The sequence below is a fragment of the Melitaea cinxia genome, chromosome 30, assembly GCF_905220565.1.
Source record: "Melitaea cinxia chromosome 30, ilMelCinx1.1, whole genome shotgun sequence".
Lineage (NCBI taxonomy): Eukaryota > Metazoa > Arthropoda > Insecta > Lepidoptera > Nymphalidae > Melitaea > Melitaea cinxia.
This window is the reverse complement of record NC_059423.1, coordinates 5,728,815-5,747,573: the sequence shown is the minus strand read 5'-3', so window position 1 is coordinate 5,747,573 and position 18,759 is coordinate 5,728,815. Positions and strand designations below refer to the sequence as shown.

General features: G+C 37.1%; 1 protein-coding gene across 1 annotated transcript in view; it reads right to left on the bottom strand.

The window, feature by feature from the left end:
* Positions 1 to 18,759, bottom strand: part of LOC123668250 — a 55,492-nt gene extending 36,733 nt beyond the window's left edge. The window contains exons 1-19 of the mRNA XM_045602020.1: positions 18,743 to 18,759; positions 17,989 to 18,111; positions 15,593 to 15,719; positions 15,068 to 15,205; positions 14,451 to 14,544; positions 13,688 to 13,837; positions 13,117 to 13,258; positions 12,069 to 12,239; positions 9,656 to 9,788; positions 9,063 to 9,191; positions 8,352 to 8,453; positions 7,709 to 7,836; positions 6,499 to 6,642; positions 6,023 to 6,158; positions 4,763 to 4,858; positions 3,953 to 4,063; positions 2,726 to 2,815; positions 1,655 to 1,826; positions 444 to 607 (exon numbers count right to left, since the gene is read on the bottom strand). Coding sequence (XP_045457976.1) covers positions 444 to 607; positions 1,655 to 1,826; positions 2,726 to 2,815; positions 3,953 to 4,063; positions 4,763 to 4,858; positions 6,023 to 6,158; positions 6,499 to 6,642; positions 7,709 to 7,836; positions 8,352 to 8,453; positions 9,063 to 9,191; positions 9,656 to 9,788; positions 12,069 to 12,239; positions 13,117 to 13,258; positions 13,688 to 13,837; positions 14,451 to 14,544; positions 15,068 to 15,205; positions 15,593 to 15,719; positions 17,989 to 18,111; positions 18,743 to 18,759 — 2,367 coding nt within the window. The remainder of the gene's footprint in view (positions 1 to 443; positions 608 to 1,654; positions 1,827 to 2,725; positions 2,816 to 3,952; positions 4,064 to 4,762; positions 4,859 to 6,022; positions 6,159 to 6,498; positions 6,643 to 7,708; positions 7,837 to 8,351; positions 8,454 to 9,062; positions 9,192 to 9,655; positions 9,789 to 12,068; positions 12,240 to 13,116; positions 13,259 to 13,687; positions 13,838 to 14,450; positions 14,545 to 15,067; positions 15,206 to 15,592; positions 15,720 to 17,988; positions 18,112 to 18,742) is intronic.

Genomic DNA, 18,759 nt, shown 5'->3' with positions numbered 1-18,759 from the left:
GTTGATAAGAAAGGTGACCAGAGCTCCTGGGGGGTTGGGGATTGGGTCGGTAACGCGCTTGCGATGCCTCTGGTGTTGCAGGTGTCTATAAGCTACGGTAATCGCTTACCATCAGGTGAGCCGTACGCTTGTTTGCCGACCTAGTGATATATAAAAAAAAGAGGTAGAAGAAAGGTAAGGTCACCTACATCAAGATCCTTTTTTATATTAAGAAGGTGGCAAACAGCGTACGGCCCTGATGGTAAGCGGTTAACGTGACCTATAGACGCCTGCCACACAAGAAGCATCGCAAGTGCGTTGCTGACCCTATCCACGACCCTCCCCAGGAGCTCTGGCTACCTTTCTCACCACTGGAACACGATACTGCTAGAAAGAAGCATTGGTTTTCTGTGGGCTTTTTTAGAATTGAGGCACTTACCCAACCAAACTACTCTGATACAAACCTCATCAATATCATCAGGCGTCCAGTTTGATGGTTCCAGGACATGTGCCATAGCTATGGCAGCTATCGACACTGGTGTAGCTTGCTTTCCACGATGCTCTTCCGGAAATCGAACGTCGGCCTCGTGGAAGCGACCTCGAACCACCCAACGATTGGGGGCAACCGCTGTTTAAAAATACATTTATATACCATTTATAAGACTAGAAAGGCAAAAAAGGATACTTCCCACCTGATGACAAGTTCCCAACTTATAGTTAGATGACAGTAACACCAGGATCCTACTTTCGATCCTCTCCAGGAGCTCTCCACCTTACTCACATGTACGCACTGTTTGAGAGCTGTATTAAGTCTTTCAAGATGTGATACATTATCGCCTTCCGCAATTAGAGGATTAAGAAATACCGGCGTTCATACTAAGTCCTAACATAAATTTAGGAATAAAGAATATTCATACCAATATCATAGGAAATGATATCATGAAAAGTAGTCTCATAAAAGTTTTATGTATGTATCGTTGGGATTGGGATGAAATACGAAGATTATTTTAGTTTAAAGCTGAGATTGGCTTACAAATCTAAATTTTATTTTGGATTAGTACGAGTATATCCACAAAATGTAACAGCTGATTGTCACACAGATTATAGTCAATTTAAAAAAAAAACAGCCCGATGACCAGTGTAGTGCCGTGCTTTTGCTCAGGGGGTTGTGGGATCGTTTCCCACACCGAATCTGAACGTAATATATACATAAGCAAATTAATATATATATTAATCTACTAGCCTACTAGCGACTAGCCCGTTGGCGCAGTTTGTAGTGACCCTGCTTTCTGTTCCGGGGGTTGTGGGTTCGATTCCCACCATGAGTATGGGTTTAATGTATATATTTAATTATATATTTATATATGTATTATTTATAAGTATGTTTATCAAAAAAAAATATGTAGCTATACCAGTCGGCTGTTAGGTATAACACAAGCATTAAGTTGCTTACTTTAGGAACAGACGACCGTGTGTGTATTGTGTAGATATTTATTATTTATTTATTATTATTATTATTATTATTAATTTATATTTGTAATATTTATATGTATGTACCTACGAAAATAAATGTAGCTATATCAAAAGACTGTTTACCTATACCAAACATTAAATGGCTTATCTTAGGAACATACGACCTTGTGTATATTAAAGATTTTAAAATATTACGACTAACGTTTCAACTTGTTAACCGGCTCGGGCATAACTCCTCGCTCAGTCACGTAAATATCTGATATACTAAATGGCTTTCTCTTCAAATCGGCAACACTGTCTAGAAAATGTTCGCAGAGTCGAGTCACTCTGTTGAAGTTCAGGAGACAGGCTTTACCGCCGTCTTGAAGTCCAACCTGATGATGTGAGATTAACTTATAGCAGATTACCCCACATACTTCACTTCTTCTACAAAACCTTTTCTCACTCTCTTTCTTTGAATGAAGTTATGAACAACTTATAGTAATTATTCCTATAAATACTCCACCCGCCGAAGACGGGTACCAGCGTCTTCGGTGCGACAAAGCCAGCCCTGCGGTCACCAAGCCGCCTGCCCAGCGTGGTGACTATGGGCAACACACATGAGTTCACGTTATTTTTGGCGTAAACTTGTGGAGGCCTATGTCCAGCAGTGGACTGTATAGGCTGGAATGATGAAACACTCCACTATGTGTGTTGATCACGTCTTTTTTAATTTTTGTTGTGGGCACGATAAATTAAAATGTACAAAGTTCAATAAAGATTTACATTTACAATTACGACGACGCGATTTAAATTTTTGCACATATCCGCAATTCGGTAAATAATAGCTATTAGCAAATGTATTGTAATCTAATTTTTTGCAATTTTCATCAAATCCAAGGAGAAAATATTGCAATCCTCCGATGAACTTTGGTCAAAATGATGGCTGATGAATTCTAAAAGAAAAGGGGAAATACTACAAAACTTGCGATAAATTTTAGTTTCTCTGGCATTATATGTTTTAGGAATAATATATAAGCTCCATATATTTCAACTGCAATCGCGCTGTTTGTGTCGTGTAGACGCTTCAAGATTTGCGAGTTTGATTACCGCTCGGGATAGATATTTGTATTTTTACAAAGTACTTTCCTCTTTGGATGTCTGTCCTTGGGTCTCTCCACCGTGCCTCGGAGAGTACTTAAATATATCGATCTTGACTATTATCATGAACATCTGATAAGAAAGAGGCCTATGTCTAGCAATGTAGTGTTATAGGCTAAGTCGTTTCCCCTACCTTGTAACCATATCTGTCCGCGGGCCACGGATGGTAGACGTAATATTTACCACCTTCATTCCAAATCGCAACTTCAAACTCACCAGGAATCTAAATAAGGCCAAACTCGATCAATTAAAAGCATTATTGGAGCAAGACAGGAAATATACTGCCCAAAATCCGGAGCAGCCCGACTGGGGAAGTACCTAGAACTTCCAGAAGATCACAGCTAAATAACACTGCTCTCACATAGTAACTGAGTAGTTTAACTGAGGTAGGGCACAGCAGGAATTTCCTGCTCAAAATATGGAGCAGCCCGACTGGGGTAGTACCTCGCCCTTACAGATCACAGCAAAATAATACTGTTTTCAAGCAGTATTGTGTTCCTGTTGGTGAGTAAGGTGACCAGAGCTCCTGGGGGGATTGGGGATTGGGTCGGCAACGCGCTTGCGATGCTTCTGGTGTTGCAGGCGTCTATAAGCTACGGTAATCGCTTACCATCAGGTGAGCCGTACGCTTGTTTGAAAAAATTGTCTTAAAAATTAAATGGTTTTAAGAGATAAAATTTTAGGTTATGTAAATTTTTAGACTAAACAAACAACACATTATATATATAGTTTCATTTTAGTATATCAACAATGATCTTGAAAAATATATACTAAGTATATATACACGTACAATTTATTTTTTTATAAACAAAAAAAGCTATTGCATAGCATTTTGTATCAACTTATGCAATTATAATTATTTATTTATTTTATTTATGCAGTATTTCTTTTTCTTTGATATTAATTCAAGTTACACTTTTTGAGCGTGGTGACCGATAAGAAAACAGATTTGTTTCTTTGATTAAATAAATAAAAAGTTAATATTGTTTAAAATATTTTTTATTATTTTACAATTTTTTATACACCTATATACTTTCTCATAAACAGCTGCTTATGTATTCGTCCGATTTCGGAGCAGCTCGACTCGATTCGTGCGAGTTTCGTAGAGTCGTACAATACGTCTAATCGCACGCACACAACGCCGTGTCGAAGACTGCCGAACTGAAACGACGTTAGACGATACACGGCCTTCAAGCCACACCTCCGTGCCCGTCGGAGTGGGGAGCGTGAGGTTTTTTCGTTACGGAATTTCTGGATTCGGTCCACGCGCTCAAGGCCCGCGATAGAAGCTATGCAATAGCTTAAAATACTTTTATATATTTGTTACAAGAACTACACAAAGTAGTACATTAAATCTTACCTGAAGTAAACCAGCATCGGATTCCTTAAAGAAAGCTTCGATACCTCGACAGAGATCTAAAACTTTTGTATTTGTCGATATAAGCTTACCCCAAACAGCTATACCCCTTTCCTGGAGAAAAACTAATTTTGATTCACTGTTATTACAAAGAATATAGATTTATATTTTTAAACTAGCTGACTCGGCAAACGTTCTCTTGCCGCTAAACGCTACTTAAAACTAGGGGTTGGAGGTAGAAGGGTGAAAATTTAGGGTTGTATGTATTTTTGAACGTCAAATCATAATAAAATAAAGAATAGATAATTTATCAAAAAATTAAAAAAAAAATTGGGGTGGACTACCCTTAACATTTAGGGGGATGAAAAATAGATGTTGTTCGATTCTCAGACCTACCCAATATGCACACAAAATTTCATGAGAATCGGTCAAGCCGTTTCGGAGGAGTTTAACTACAAACACCGCGACACGAGAATTTTATATATTAGATGTAGCTATTGGAAAAACATAAAAATTGCTGATTTCGAAAATTATTTTACCAAAAAGATGCTACGGTTATTAATGAATTCAAGCTATATTTTAACAAATGTTAGGAATTCGTACTCAAAAATATTATAAAATGTAATTCACTCAGATGATTCTACTGTTCTGGCTACGGATCTGGACAGCTGTATATAGTAGATAAAATTAAAATCCATATAAAATTGCGACGCTTCTGGTATTGGCGTCTATGGCTGCGGTAATCGCTTACCTGTTTGTATAAAAAAATTTTAATACATATACAATTACCACAATAAATAAATACTAATTTACCTTGTGCATATACTTCTTATCTCTTATCGCGAACGTTTCTTTCAGTTCACCTAAAACAAGTCTTCTTATTGGTCCCCCTCTTTCAACTAGCGATTCCTAAAACATATATTATCATCTACTTAATACCGCTTATTGCCATTTAATACTAAACCACTCACTACTAACTGCAAAATTATTTTCTGGTGCATTCGGCAGAAAACCCTTTAAGAAACCAGTGGGTTATTTTTCTTCTAATATAATCGCTACTCTACTGCAAGCGGATATTTTCCTATCTTAATCGAGTATGGAACTATTAATAGTTCCATTATAAAACGACTCAGGCAGTATCTAAACATGTTCTCCGAGGTACCGTGAAGAGAATATACCCCCCACAAGAAAATGTACCCAAACCAGAAACAAATATTTGTACGAATTATAAATGCCTACCCAGAGTATGAATGGTACCCATGACTACGTGGACTACTTATATCACTACCCAAAGGCGGTTGTCATTTATCACCAACAAGTTGCGCCCCGCAGATTTACCCGAGTTAATTTAAGGAAACAAGTCTATAGCCATCCTCCACAAACAGGCTATCCAGAACAAAAATTTTTTTTTCAATTCGAACCAGTAGATCTGAGATCAGCTCGTTTAGGCAGACGAACATACTTTTTAGCTTTATAATATTATTGTAGATAATGGAATCAAAATCAAGAATTACTTAGGTAGGCTTCGAAAGCACTTACGAATCGTCGTTATACAAATGAATTATAATTAAAAGTGAAGATCCCGTCGATTCATAATGTAAATTCAGCAGTAATGAATCGGCAACAAACTCCGCTTTTATATGAGTAATCGCTTCAGCCTGTTATATTCCACTGCTGGGCATAGGCCTTTTTCCCCATGAAAGAGACGGATCAGAGCTTAATCCACCACGCTGCTCCAATGCGGGTTGGCGGATATATTCCCTACTATGAGTAACGATCGCTATCAGGTGTACATGATAAAAACCGGGATCGACGGCTTAACGTACTCTCCGAGGCACGGTGGGGAGACCCACAAGGACTGCATAAACACCGAGACCACGGCAAACACCTGTATGGCCAATACAAATGTTTGTCATGTGCGGGGATCGAACCCTCAATGGCCAGCGGAACAGCCACAAACCAGTGCTGTGACCGTTGCGCCAACGCGTCGTCGACAAACGAGTATATATCATAATGGGTGATATTGTTATATTTCATATACTGTGTGTATACGATATATATGTTTTCTCTAACCCTAAATAAATTATATCCAAGGTCCAATGTCTCGTCCAAGATGTCCTCATTCCAGGCTCTAGCTCTAAATCTCCTCAACATCGCTAGCGCCGCCACGCAACACGCTACCCCCGTATACGTTTTAAATGTCTGATATCTGTTTGATAAATAATATTACATTATTATTAATCTGAGGTAGGGCACAGCAGGAATTCCCTGCCCAAAATATGGAGCAGCCTGACTTGGGTACCTCGACCTTACAGAAGACCACAGCTAAATAATACTGTTTTCAAGTAGTATTTTGTTCCTGTTGGTCAGTAAGGTGACCAGAGCTCCTGGGGGGGATTTGGGAATAGGGTCGGCAACGCGTTTACGATGCTTCTGGTTTTTCAGGCGTCTATAAGCCACGGTAATCGCTTACCATCAGGTGAGCCGTTCGCTTGTTTAACAACCTAGTTATATGAAAAGTACATATTTACCTAAAACTCACTCCTTACCTTAAGCTAGCCATGTGTCTAGTGGCTCGAAGTATGAACTTATCCACATCTATTTGATGATATTGAGAATGGTAATTCTGATCGGCTATCTCGACCACGCTGTGTAGTACTGTCTCGGACTTCGGTCGTGGAATCATGTCATCTCTATTGCAAAATTATAACTACTAAATAAAATAATTAAAATAGGTTTTAACGCAATAATTTTATGTCGTAAATACCTTACATCTTACATTGCGGGTAGGTGAAATATTTCTCGATTATTTCGACTACCCCCGCAGAAGTCTAATGATGACAACCAGATATAACAATCTTACGTACTTTCAGGGCAGGGATACACGGCGATAGACCCAGTATCAGCTAGACCAGATACATATAATACTATAAACTAGCAAATAAGTAAAAAATTTCCGACCGTCAATCATGTTGACGTTGTTTCAAAATTAAAGCCGTCATATACACATAATTTCAATAATTAATTGATTTACAAAAACAAAAGCAACAATAAATTTTTTAGTTCTTGAAGCCGATAGAGTAAGCAATTGCTGATTACGACGACGACCGTCGTTAAAGCAACATCTAGCACTATTACATCCAAACAATTGTAACTACATCTATACAAATTTTGAAATTTATAAATCATCTTTAATTGATTACGAAGCTGCAATATACAAAATTTACCTCAATAGTAACTTACTTAAAGTCAATTCTTTTTAATACGTTTTCTATATTCATCACATCATCATCACTTCAGCCTATCGCAGTCCACTGCTGGACATAGGCCTCTACAAGTTCACACAAAAAATGGCGTGAACTCGTGTGTGTTTCCCATAGTCACCACGCTGGGCGGCGGGTTGGTGACCGCAGGGCTGGCTTTGTCGCACCGAAGACGCTGCTGCCCGTCTTCGGCCTGTGTATTTCAAAGCCAGCAGTTGGATGGTTATCCCGCCATCGGACGGCTTCATAAGTTCCAAGGTGGTAGTGGAACTGTGTTATCCATTAGTCGCCTCTTACGACACCCACGGGAAGAGAGGGTGTGGCTATATTCTTTACTGCCGTGACCACACAGTAGTTTTCAGCAGTTTTCTATATTATATAAATTTAATTTAACCATGATTAGCGCCTTTTATTATAAAAACTATTTTGTATAGTTATTTAAGCATTGCTAAGATTTTTTGACTTAAGTTTTAAATTTAACTTATGTTTACCATACCTGCCATATGCATGCCCGTCTGATTTGGGGCAGTATAGGAAGAAATCTTCGCCCCTCAATTGCATTATCTGCTCCTGAGTGGGGGCAGGGGGTGGTCGTTCTGGGGGGACGGGGAGTTGGAGGGGAGGCTAGAAGATATATTAAATGGCTGATAAAGTATCTCTTAAGTGACTATATTCAGTACTAACTCAACCTTAAGGTCAGCAACGAATTAACAATTTTTTTTTTAATGTTGCAGATGACAATAGGTGGCAGCAATAGTTATTTAAGATCTGTGGTATTTTTCGCTCGTTTACCCCTTTTCTAAATGTACTAAATCCCTTTTTATATACATTTCTAGCTTTTAAGGATGAAAAAGAGTAAGAAGCTAATGATAAACACTTCACACTCAACAGCAGCCATATTGCAGAAACATACATAATAGACAAGCACAAACGCATATACCATTAAAACCATGCATATGGTATGTGTAACAATGGACAATGTTTGTCATAAGCGAGTATCGAACCCGCGGGTAAGGCAGCTAAGGAAGGAATTCGATATTTATTTAAGCTAGACAAAAATTGGCTACATATTTTTTTTTAAACTATTCTCTATTCGATATAAAAACAATAACAAAATAGTGTTTGGACTTTTCTATTACTTCTTTTGGTGTTTTTTGGTAGAAATCCTGAACTTTCTTCCTCGAAGTGGCTCTTGAAGTGGCCAAACTCACCGCACTTAGAGAACCTTGAGGATATTTACCCTGAAAAAGATTGTACGAGTTCAAGCCATGTTCGAAGAGAATTGTGACAAGAATAATTTATTGCCTATTCTCTTGGCAATGAGCAGTTCAATGCATACGTTGTCATCTACTAAAGGTACGTTTCAATAATATATCTGGCTTATTTTTCTTTAATACTCTCTCTGGTAAAGAATCTATTCTAGGAGACTATTCCAGTAAAGCCTGACAGCTTAGACAAGCTGATGGTGCTTGGCAAAGTAGAGGGGAAACGACCAAGTGGCCGCTGCCCCACACGGTGGTCGGACCAAGTTGCCAAACTCACTGGTCTCCAAGTGACCGAAGCCGTGAGGAAAGTAGAGGACAGGACGGACTGGAGAAAATTCATAGACATCGTGACCCAGACCCTGGATCAGAGTGGACACGACCTTGAGAAATGAAGCAAACGACCGAGGAGAGATTCCAGTAAAGAAAATATTGAGTCATCGCTATCACTTTGCTCAGCCAGGCTCCTTGACCAATTGAATCGTAGTAAATCAGAACGCCTGTCTGAATCGTTTGTTTTTTTTTTCTTTTTGATGTGATTTCGTTTTTTAAGTGATATTAATGTTGGATGAAATAAAATTAAAATACCTCCTTCAACTTTTTCTCAATCAGCGCATTCCTATTCATGCTTTCCCACTCGCTCTGACAGTGGACTTTGAGAGCTTTCAAATCAAGCTCATAATTAGGGTCACGTAGAAGCGGTTCCTTTTGGACCACCTATAGAATTTATTAAAACTTATATAAAAATACAAAATTTATCTTGGATGTATCGTATCTCTATACCAATATTATAGGGATTACTATTTGCGGCAGTGTATTCACAATTACCTGCACATTACAAAAAAAAAAATTGTTTACGATGACGATGCCATTACTCTTTATTTACTCACTGTTGTAAATTATTTATTGAGTTGTTGTATAAAACTATAGTTTTTTTTGTCATTGACTATTGTTATGTTCCTATGATAAATGGCAATGTAATAAATGTACTATTATCGTATTACCTATATATAATTTATAAATATATTATGTTAACTGTAATGCACGTGTTTCTAATATCTGTACGCTGAAGAAATCTGTAAATTTTCGGTTAAAATAAGGAATTTATTATTATTATTTGATTTTTTATTTGTTTATAGTAGATGAACGAGAAAATGTTACAAGTGATTCTGTTATTTTACCTCCACGCTAGTCAATGTTATGGCAGGTCGGGGGGTGCCCTTTTTGGCTGCATCTAGGTCTCCATAGTTTGACAAAAAGTCTAGAACGAATGAGGTTATCCCAGCGTAACGAAGGAAGGCGCCGGCACCGAATCTACAAAATAATTTATATTTTGCACTAGCTGTGCCCGCGGCTTCGTCCGCGTGGAATTTAACAATAGAGTTATTATTCAGTTCGCAGAGCTATAAAGTAAATAACTTTTAAAAGTAAAAGTAGCCTAAGTTACTCCTTATCCCAAAATCGGTCCAGCCGTTTCAGAGATTAGCCGGAACAAACAGACAGTTAAAATTGTAAAAAATGTTATTTTGGAATATGTACCGTGTATACATCCACATGCATTTAGTAAAAAGTGGTTATTTAAATATTACAAAGAGACACTCCAATTTTACTTTTTTGTATGGATTTCCGTCTTTAACTTAAGTGAATTCTTCTTTATTGTAGGTATGGTTTTTAACTGTATTTGTTATGTAAGCAAAATATTTTATCTCCTTTCTTTAATATATAATTATGTTGAGGCCAGGAAATAATTCAGAATGAAAAAGGAAGTTTGGGATTAAATGAGAATGATAGGCCATAAAACATGGTACTGTGAGTCATAATTCGATTACAGCAAATGCCATCGCAACTAATATAACCTTCAGCCTGTAATATCCCACAGTTAGGCATAGGCCTCATTCTCCATGCAGTGACGATTGGAGCATAATCCACAACGCTGCTCCACTGCGGGTTGGCGAATATATTCCCGACTATGAATAACGATCATTATCAAGTGTATATGATAACAACCGAGACCGACAGCTTAACGTGCTCTCCAAGGCACGGTGGGGAGACCCACTAGGACTGCCAACCAACCAGACCGGAAAATAAATATTTGTATAAACACAAATATTCACTCAGAGCGGGAATCGAAAACGCGACCATCGTTGCTTAGGCGCCGGCGACACGGAACATGCACTATTACACCAGAGTTGTCGTCTACTTATCGACACCTAATACGAAGAACATTGTAACTAATGAAACAATGTTTTCTAACTATACCATCAAAATACTGAGGGGGAAAAAGGTATCTTTCAGTCTGAGAACCGTATTTATACGAGCACAAGAACGATTTTACAATGAAAAAAAAATATATATTGTAAGTAATTAAAGATAAACCAGATTTCTGCTTAAAAAATATTGTAATTTCGATTACAAAAAAAAACATAATATATTTACTAGCTATGATCCGGGCTTCGCTCGGGAGTTGATATGAGATTAAACGGTAGATGAAAAAAAAAAACTATGACGTAATAAGTAAAATATTTATTGAAAACATTTTCTCATTATTTAGACTAATTGTGAATAAACATTTATTTTAGTGTCCGGGGTATATATATATAAATTTTTCGAATTTCCTACTCTTGAGCAAGCTACATATAGCTACAAACCACATAAATTTTCTTACTTTAATCGAACGTTAATGCTTGTCATGTAGTTTTTTTTTTTTTGTTTTGATACCGCGTATATTTAATACTATCGATATTAATGTAACAACCTTTGTAGTTTCTATAGTACACGCTAGGTGGCTCTGTTAAAAAAAAAGAGTAGAAATCTTCCACATGACATTGGCGAACTAGAAGCCATAAAACGACAAATTGAATTGAAGAACACGTTACACTTTGATCATTTTTTATGATTGATTCAATCTTTAACATTCCACTGCTGAGTATAGTCCAAATACACACTATGTAAGGAAAAAGAATAATTTCAAATTGATTTATTATTATATTATACACAAATAAACAAACAACAGATTGACTGCGGAATCCATACAAACGTAGTCGACTGTTTCCTGAATGGATAATGACAGTAGATCAAATATTTTTGTAACATAAAACCTTTGACTGACATGACCACGCCCCTATGTCTTGATTTTTTCATATTCTTACCATCTCTATAAAATGTGTTTATTTACGACATCACATTAGAAACCTCTTAAACTATTAGTGTTCCTTTACTATAATGTGCATGTATTATACATATAAATTTTCCTCTGGACTCTATTTACTAAAGAAAACCGCAACAAAATCCGTTGCGTAGTTTCAAAAATGTAAGCATACAGACAGCGGGAAGCGACTTTGTTTCATACTATGTAGTGGTAAATAATTGTAAATAAAATAAAGGTGTTAAGGTAATTTTGTAAAGTAGTTGTTTTGATTTTTACCCAAATAATTATTTTCTTTTTATCTCGTATAGAACTTGAAATTAATATTTTATAATAAGGAACTTCGTTCCAGTCTGGTGTCCCATGACACCACTTGGTTTTTCATTTTTTTTATCTTATACGCAAACAGAACAGACCGAATTATCTATACGTAAACCCAAAAAACTTACAATTTATGCGGCTGTCCCAACTCGTTCAACATATGGGGGTCGAAGATATAGCTGACAGTCTTGACTTGACTCCCACTTTCAGATTCTGGGGGATGACCCCATATCAGGAAATGTCTGTCACCAGCTGACAAGATCATCATGTATGTTGTTCCTATACGTTTCTCCATAAATCTGATGATGTTATGGTCTATTATTTTAGCGTCTCCCAAACTAGGTCTCATATTTTTATGTTATAGGGTAGCAAACAAGGGTACGGTATGTAGTAACGGGACGTTACGGACATAATAATATGTCAATGTCGTTGACAGTTGATTAGATCGCTCTCTCTTGGGTGCCTCAGAGGTGAACGGTCGTGTCCATATATTAAGATAACATTATATATATAAGTAAAAACCACATCTAAATCGGATAAGCTGTTTCTGGGATTAGCGTGCACAAACGCACAGACAAACGGACAAATTTTCTAAAAATCATTGTTTGGATGCTATTTGCGTTGATAAAGGTCCAATAATATTTTTCTCATATATCTTAAATGTACAGACCATTTACTATTTTGTCAAAAAGAAATAAAAACCTATATGAAAATCTGTAAGTGCTGAACTTCTCACACTACTCTGAAAAGAACTAATGAAGTCCTCTAAAACTTAAATTATTCTAATCATCATCATCATCATCATCATCATCATCACAGCAGCCTTTCACAGTCTACTGCTGGACATAGGCCTACACAAGTTCACGCCAAAAATGGTGTGAACTCATGTGTTTTGCCCATAGGCAACACGATGGGTAGGCGTGTTGGTGACCACAGGGCTGGCTTTGTTGCACCGAAGACGCTGCTGCCCGTCTTCGGTCAGTGTATTTCAAAGCCAGCAGTTGGATGGTTATCCCGCCATCGGTCGGCTTTTTAAGTTCCAAGGTAGTAGTGGAACTGTGTTACCCTTAGTCGCCTCTTTCTTACGACACCCACAGGAAAAGAGGGGGTGGCTATATTCTTTGATGCCGTAACCACAAAGCAAATTATTCGAATAATAGTACTAAATCAACTAACGCCATTAAATCCGGTTCAGCCTGTATATTATCCGGATGCTTAGCGAGCAACCCTCTCTCAATCTCAGACATCTTGACAGTGTACTTGTTGTCGTGAAAAAAGAACGACGTCAATAATTGATTCAGTTTCAATTGGGGTTTGCCTGAAAAATTGGATGGGATTTGGCAAACGTGTAAATGAGACTTTAGTAATAGGCCTCCGTATCTAACGTCTAGTAGTACATACATTAACAATATAATGAACAAATTGGAAGTTGAAAAAGAGACTTTGTCCAGAAATGAGACACCCAATATTAGATTAGTACAATATATATTTTTATAAAACTAAAGTAACAAACAACGTCACTGTACTTTATGGGCTGCAACACTAGGAACATCGCAAACGCGTTGCCAACCTGTAGGTGTACCTAAACTCTGCAGGAGCTCTAGCTACCTTAGTCAAGCCAGGAATACAACTGAAATCTTTTATAAGGTTGAAGTACTTTCCTAGTCAGTGTTTTAATTATATGCCAGATATTTCTTGCTTTTCTCTACCCTAATAAAACATACGAAATGTTCAAATTCCATCTTACCTTTATAACACTTTAAAGCGAGCATACATTGCCTGTAGTATCTATCCCCAGATTCAATAATATCATCTACATCAAATTTAACAAGTTCTGCGGGAGTCTTCTCTTCTAGAAGAGCTCTGCATACAACTGCTATGCATGCTGTTTGAGAACCTTTAATAATGTAGAATAATTTTTTTTAACATTGGTGGATTACTTTTAGGAACTGTTAGGTATTGATTACATTTTAAACGCATCCGATACCGGAGTTATCCACCAACTTGCAGGGGAGCAGCGCGGTGAATTAAGCTTTGTTATACTCTACTGGGGCTTAAACCTCTTTTTCCTACATAAGGAAAAAGGACCAATCCCCAGCAGTGGGATGTTACAAGTTGACTCGATCGATATTTTGGACCTAATTTACTTATACTGCAGAAGCAAATTCTTTTTAAGAAAACCTATTTTGCTTTACAGTTAGTGGTTTAAAAAAATATAAACTCTATGACACGACGGAGACAGTTTGTTTTTTTTTCCATTACTAATTCTGATAAAACCAGTGATATAAATGTTTTTAGTTTCCACTAAATATGCAGCCTTTAAATTAACATGGCGAGTAACATTTACATCAAATAAAATTGAAAATTTATATCCGGTTCAACTTTATGGGCTTTACACATCATGGAGTGTAGGAACAAAGCAGGTTACATAAATATTGATCATATTAATACTATCGGATGAAATCACATGGCAGTTTATAGTACGAGTGTATTTGTGAAGAAGATCATACCGCAAGCAGTCGACGAATATTTCTTCGAGTTGCAACCAATTGAACCTTGAAGCATCATCTTATTCTTCTCGACTTGACAGAAGTTGTGCCAGATCTTGAAAAATCCATTCTTTTATTTAACAGACTTCAAAAAAGGAGGAGGTTACTCAATTCGACCGTATGTATATATACATATTTTTTTTGTATTCGGGGATAAATTTGCCGTTTATGAATCGATTTTGATAATTCTTTTTTTGTTAAAAAGGAGATATACCAAGGGAGGTACGATGATAAGGAAGCCAAAATCTGATGATGGGATCCCATAAAAATCGAGAGGAACTCCAGAAAATCGTAGTGACGACTAGTGCGTTTTTTAATTATATTCGTCACCTTACGTTGTATTACTTGTCTATGTAATTGAAGTCGGTTTTTTTTTCGTTTGCGAGCAAACATAATTATTACTTTGACTACTTAATAATATGCTTTAACTATTAAAATATTTTTAATATAAACAGAGTTATGACATTTTATGGGAATTTTAGAATAGTTTATGATAAAGTGCTTTGTATATTATATTCGGACAAAACTTACGTCGATACGTCAATACGTCAAGAGTCTACCTATTTGCTAGAACCTACCTTCTTGAGCTTAGCTCCTTCGTACAACGGTTGTGTCATTTCTTCTGGCGGTATTCTTGGTAACTTCCGTCTTCTGCTTCTCCTCTTCATGTAAGGGGGGACCCACTTACGAGTTATCAGCTCAGGTAAATCTATCATCTGTTAGTTAAACGGTTACTTTAAAAAGGGCTAGTTTTAATTTGCCTTGCATAGTATTGCAATTTAAATAATTCGTATGGAGCCTACACAGACATGTCTGTGGGAGCCTATAAGAAAATTCTCTGCATCCCTAGTAGTTCCTATTAGTGAGCATAAACAATAAATTGATGTAACTGATGTAATGATGAAATGGTGAATACACATAATACAAATACCACGGTTACAGACGCCTTGAGACACACCGCGTGATATTTTAACTTCCAATAAACTGATTTTGTCCAAAAAAAGAATCCTTGTGGTCTGAAAGCTTTTCTGATACTCATTGTGTAAATGCTTTGAAGACTTACATCAACTACGATAAATACTACTCAGAAATCAATGACATACAATCCGCGGCATTCTTTGCGGTGGTGGAGGTGGGTGCCACGGTCGGGTTCGAATCTTGACCTTGGTTATTTCCGGCCATCTTCGTTTGAAACGTTGTTTTCTTAACATCGATCTGTATTCTGCCTCCCTGGAATCATGATATTGTGAAAAGGTACTATGAGTACCTACTAAGTGATCGCTACTCTAGCGATAAGACCGCCTTTGTACACTTTTTTTTTTTATTTGTAATATGTTATTGTGTTGATTGTTGTTGTGTACAATAAAGAGTATCTATCTATCTAAGTCTGCGATTCTCTTACAAACAATTATAATTTTAATTTGTATAATAACGATGAATGTACTTTTAAAGCCTATTTGAATAAAGTTATTTTGATTTGATTTGAGTAATTTCGCTAAAAGATCTTTATGCTAGATCCTTTATACCTAGATTACCCTATCGATGGCTTTCGATGACAGTCATAGCTTTCACTTTGCTTTCAAATTCGTTTACTAAGCGGCGTTTCAAGTACACTAAAAGATCTCCAGCACTGCGACCATAGTTATTAGCTGGCAGTCTTTTAGGTAACCGGAGCTAAGTAAAATTTACACATTGCATAACCTTAGAAAGCAAGGAGGTAATCTCAATTGCCCGAAAGTTGGAGGAATCTGTGCTATCGCACTTATTGGGGATAGGATGAACAATTGCTACTTTCTACAAATACTATAACAGTGGTGTAGGAGAGTCGGAATAACCGTAATAGACCCAAAGCAAATATCTGCAAGCACGAATTCTGGAATACCACGAAGACTCTGGACGTCTTTATGTCGAGAAAATGTAGAGCATGACATTCAGCAATTTGCTTTAAGCGCGCATTACGTTATCGCATGAATGTACCAAGGGATGATCAGTAATGCATTTCCCTCGTCGCCAAAAGTAGAATTCAATGCAAAGAGAGTATAAAGAAGGATCACTTTCCCTCTCGCAAGATATGCCAGATGTTTCTCAGGTTCACGTAATTATGGTAGTAATCAGTCACAGAAATTATCTCCAACAGCTTTTGCAAGAGACTGAAGTGCACGGGTCCCAGTTAGGAAGCTCAATAGCCTATCGCTCAATCTGCGAACTTTGCCCTAGAAGTTGGCTTTGTGCAAGACCTGGAAGCATTGTTAAATATCGTCTTGAGACTGTGTGCCCGTGGGTCTCAGCCAATCCCGTAGCCCAAGCCCGATAAATCTCCTGCTTTGAGCCATAAACCCTTTAGCAAAAGGCATCGAACCAGGGCTGGAACCTCTCACCAACACGGACAAATGCATCTGGAATGAAACATCTCATTCCTTGAATTACAGTATCAGTAACAGCTTCTTCACAGATCGATAAATCTTTTGATAAGAATTGTCCCACAAGTGGGATGCATAAAATTTACACAAACCATCCAAACTTCGATTAAATCTTTTAGTTTGGCGTATATAAGAGAGACCACAGTCACAATCAAGCTTGTATACTCTTGTATCTTGTAAGGGTATATGACAGTTACGAGATACTTAAATTTTAACTTATCGTTTTTCTGCGTAGAGAGAACACACGGTCTTATGTACAGGTCAGGAAACTAAGTCCAATTTCAATGGTGAGAAATTAGCACGATAATGTCATAACATTTCGTTCGCGTTAACGCCGCTGTATGTCACTGTCTATATGTTGTATTGCATTGGTCAATGCTATCGATGTGTGCTGTAACGTGGTGCGCTGCGCAGTACGCACTGCGCACGCCGGTTGAGTGTCGCTTCATTTTAATTGGTTATATTTAGTGATGTTTCATTGTAATTGGTTATATTTTAAAACATAAATGCGTGAAGAGTGAAGACCATCGATCGTCATGCCTCTGGCGGCTGTAAACTATTAAGCCGACGTACCCCCACCACTATAGTTACCCAACCTGTGTATAAGTCCTCTCAAGACTAATTAAAATATTGATGCAACATAGGGTACTTTCGAATAACTTTGTAACGTTAGGACGTTTGACACCTCACCTCCTTCCGTGACCATGGTTGCTGTAAAGTATCCGAAACGTCGGGCATTTAAAAAAAATAATAAACCACAATAAAATCCAAACAATGCTGTTTCATTATAATGAGTGAAATTCGCGTAAAAATCAAAAAGTCAATCAGTCAGTTCAGCCTATTGCAGTCCACTGCTGGACAAACATAAAAAAGTTCCTCCCCAAGTTCGTGCCAGACATCCGGTTTTCAAAATAAAATTAGAAAACTACTGTTATCTACTGCATGGCCAAATTATCGACGTACGTATTATATCGTTTTTAATATAGAAGGCTCCAGAAATATTTTGGCGGCACGAAGTTCGCCGGATCAGATAGTTTTACATATAAATCATGTTATTATCTACTACTGTGACATCTTACTCGCGCGCGATTTGCGATTGTGTTTTAGGTAGTTCCTCCGGTTCAGCCACGGGCTCCTCTTTTATCTTCACTTTACTTTTGTCATCTTTTTTCTTTTCCGGCGCATCGCCAGCTGCTTGTGATCTAAAAATAAAAGAAACTAATTACTAATATTTCAAACAATTAGTTATTAAGATAGCTAACATAAAGTGTTTTTTAAACTCAAAGTCTAGTACAAACAGTATAAAGCTGTGACACACAAAAAATTCAAATTAAGAAATCTCCTTCTTTTTTTTAAGTCAAGAGAAGTGACAAACTGGAGCATCTGCTTCAGGCAGCAGTTTTGAGAGCGTTCATTTCATATTATATTGTTGCAACTAAATTATTTAAAAAAGCGTATACTTTTCAGCATATGTTGTTCCATACATACGCTGATACGCGCGTTTCTGATACAAAATAATTTTGTTACGTATTAAGGATTTGGATATTATGAATCTTTCTAAACATTTTTTATTAAATACTAGCTGCCCGGACAGACTTCGTTCTGTCAAAAGTTAATAGTAAAAAAAAAATTTTTTTTTTGTATCGAAACCTTTCGTGGGTCGTGCCATTCTCGAATTATGCGCTTAGCAACATTCATTTTTATTTATATAGACTAGAGGGACACTATCAAGTTCCTACTGGGTTAAAAAAATTTAGATCCGGAACGAGGGCGAGTTCATTTTATAATGATTTTGATTTCTTTTCTTTATGCATGGAACAGTATGATACTTACTTTTTTCTGTCCGCCAT